The 1,193-nt window shown below is 45.6% G+C and overlaps 1 protein-coding gene across 1 annotated transcript in view; it reads left to right on the forward strand.

The window, feature by feature from the left end:
- The window catches only part of LOC101852033 (glutamine synthetase), a gene marked incomplete in the record, with an annotated part of 26,301 nt that overhangs the window by 13,388 nt on the left and 11,720 nt on the right, over positions 1-1,193 (forward strand). Inside the window, 2 exon segments of the mRNA XM_013085278.2 lie at positions 120-285; positions 505-528. Of these exon segments, the coding sequence (XP_012940732.1) occupies positions 120-285; positions 505-528 (190 nt within the window).

The following is a 1,193-nucleotide window of genomic DNA, read 5'->3' on the forward strand; positions in this document are numbered from 1 at the left end:
TCTCTCTCTCTCTCCCCCCTCTCTCTCTCTCTCTTTCTCTCTCTCTCTCTCCTCCCCTCTCATAACAACAATCAACAGTTGTATACTCACCTAGTCTTTGTCTGCACGTGTCGTTTCAGCTCGCCAACAGTCAGCCAGGCACCAACAAGGAAGTTCTGAAAAGACACCTGGAGCTTGAACAACCCAAGGGTCTGGTTCAGGTGGAGTATGTGTGGATAGACGGGACGGGGGAAGGAGTGCGCTCCAAGTGCCGCACCCTGGACTTTGAACCCAAAGAAGCCAAAGGTAAGTCTTTATTTTTGATGAAGGTGTGTGTGTGTGTGTGTGTGTGCTCTGGTGCGGTTTGCTCCTTCTTTCCTATCAAACATCTATCGCCCTTATCTTTCCATCTTTTTGTGTGAATGTTACTCTTTTGTAACACGTAATCTATTCTTTGACACTTACATGACCATATTGTGTTGCAAGTGCCGTAAAACTATAACTAAACTCCCTCCCTCCTCCCAGAATGCCCAGTTTGGAACTTTGACGCCTCCATCAACACAATTTAGATCAATTGGTCGCTTTTTAAGCACACGCGGGCTATCCCCGAAAAATGCTGTTTTGAAACAATCAAAAGAAAAGTTTTTGCCCCTTATTCAGGTTTTCTAAAAGACAAGGAGAGTTTTCTTTGGAACCAAACAAAATCCAAACTTCTCCAATAAGTAGGGGAATGCCCACTTTTGGTGTAGATAAAGATTTCTGAAAACCCCCGACATCTGGGTTAGCCCGCTTGTCCCTAAAAGAGACCAATTAGCACGTTGCCTTGCGGGTGGTCGGAGGGCGCTTCTGGTAGGTCCTACTTCTTTACTTTCCCTCTGTTGTTTCGGTCTGTCTGTTTTACTTTTTCCCAATACTAAGTGACCCTTATTGTGTCGGTGTGAGTCTTTCCTCAAACAAACAAACAAGCAGGAAGGGGGGGGGGGGCTTAGACTCTGCCTGTTAGTGTCAACACGGGCTGAGGGGGATAGTGGGTGGTTGGCGGGTGCTCTGGTGTGGTTTGCTTCTTTTTTCCTGTGAAACATCTATCGTCCTTATCTCCCTCTTCTTCTGTTTTTATGTTTGTTACTCCCTTGTAACACCTCTAATCTTCTAGCGCCCATATGAGCTTATGCAGTTGCGAGCGCAGTAAAATCTCTACTAAAACTAAACCAAAA

The sequence above is a fragment of the Aplysia californica genome, unplaced genomic scaffold (assembly GCF_000002075.1).
Source record: "Aplysia californica isolate F4 #8 unplaced genomic scaffold, AplCal3.0 scaffold00362, whole genome shotgun sequence".
Lineage (NCBI taxonomy): Eukaryota > Metazoa > Mollusca > Gastropoda > Aplysiida > Aplysiidae > Aplysia > Aplysia californica.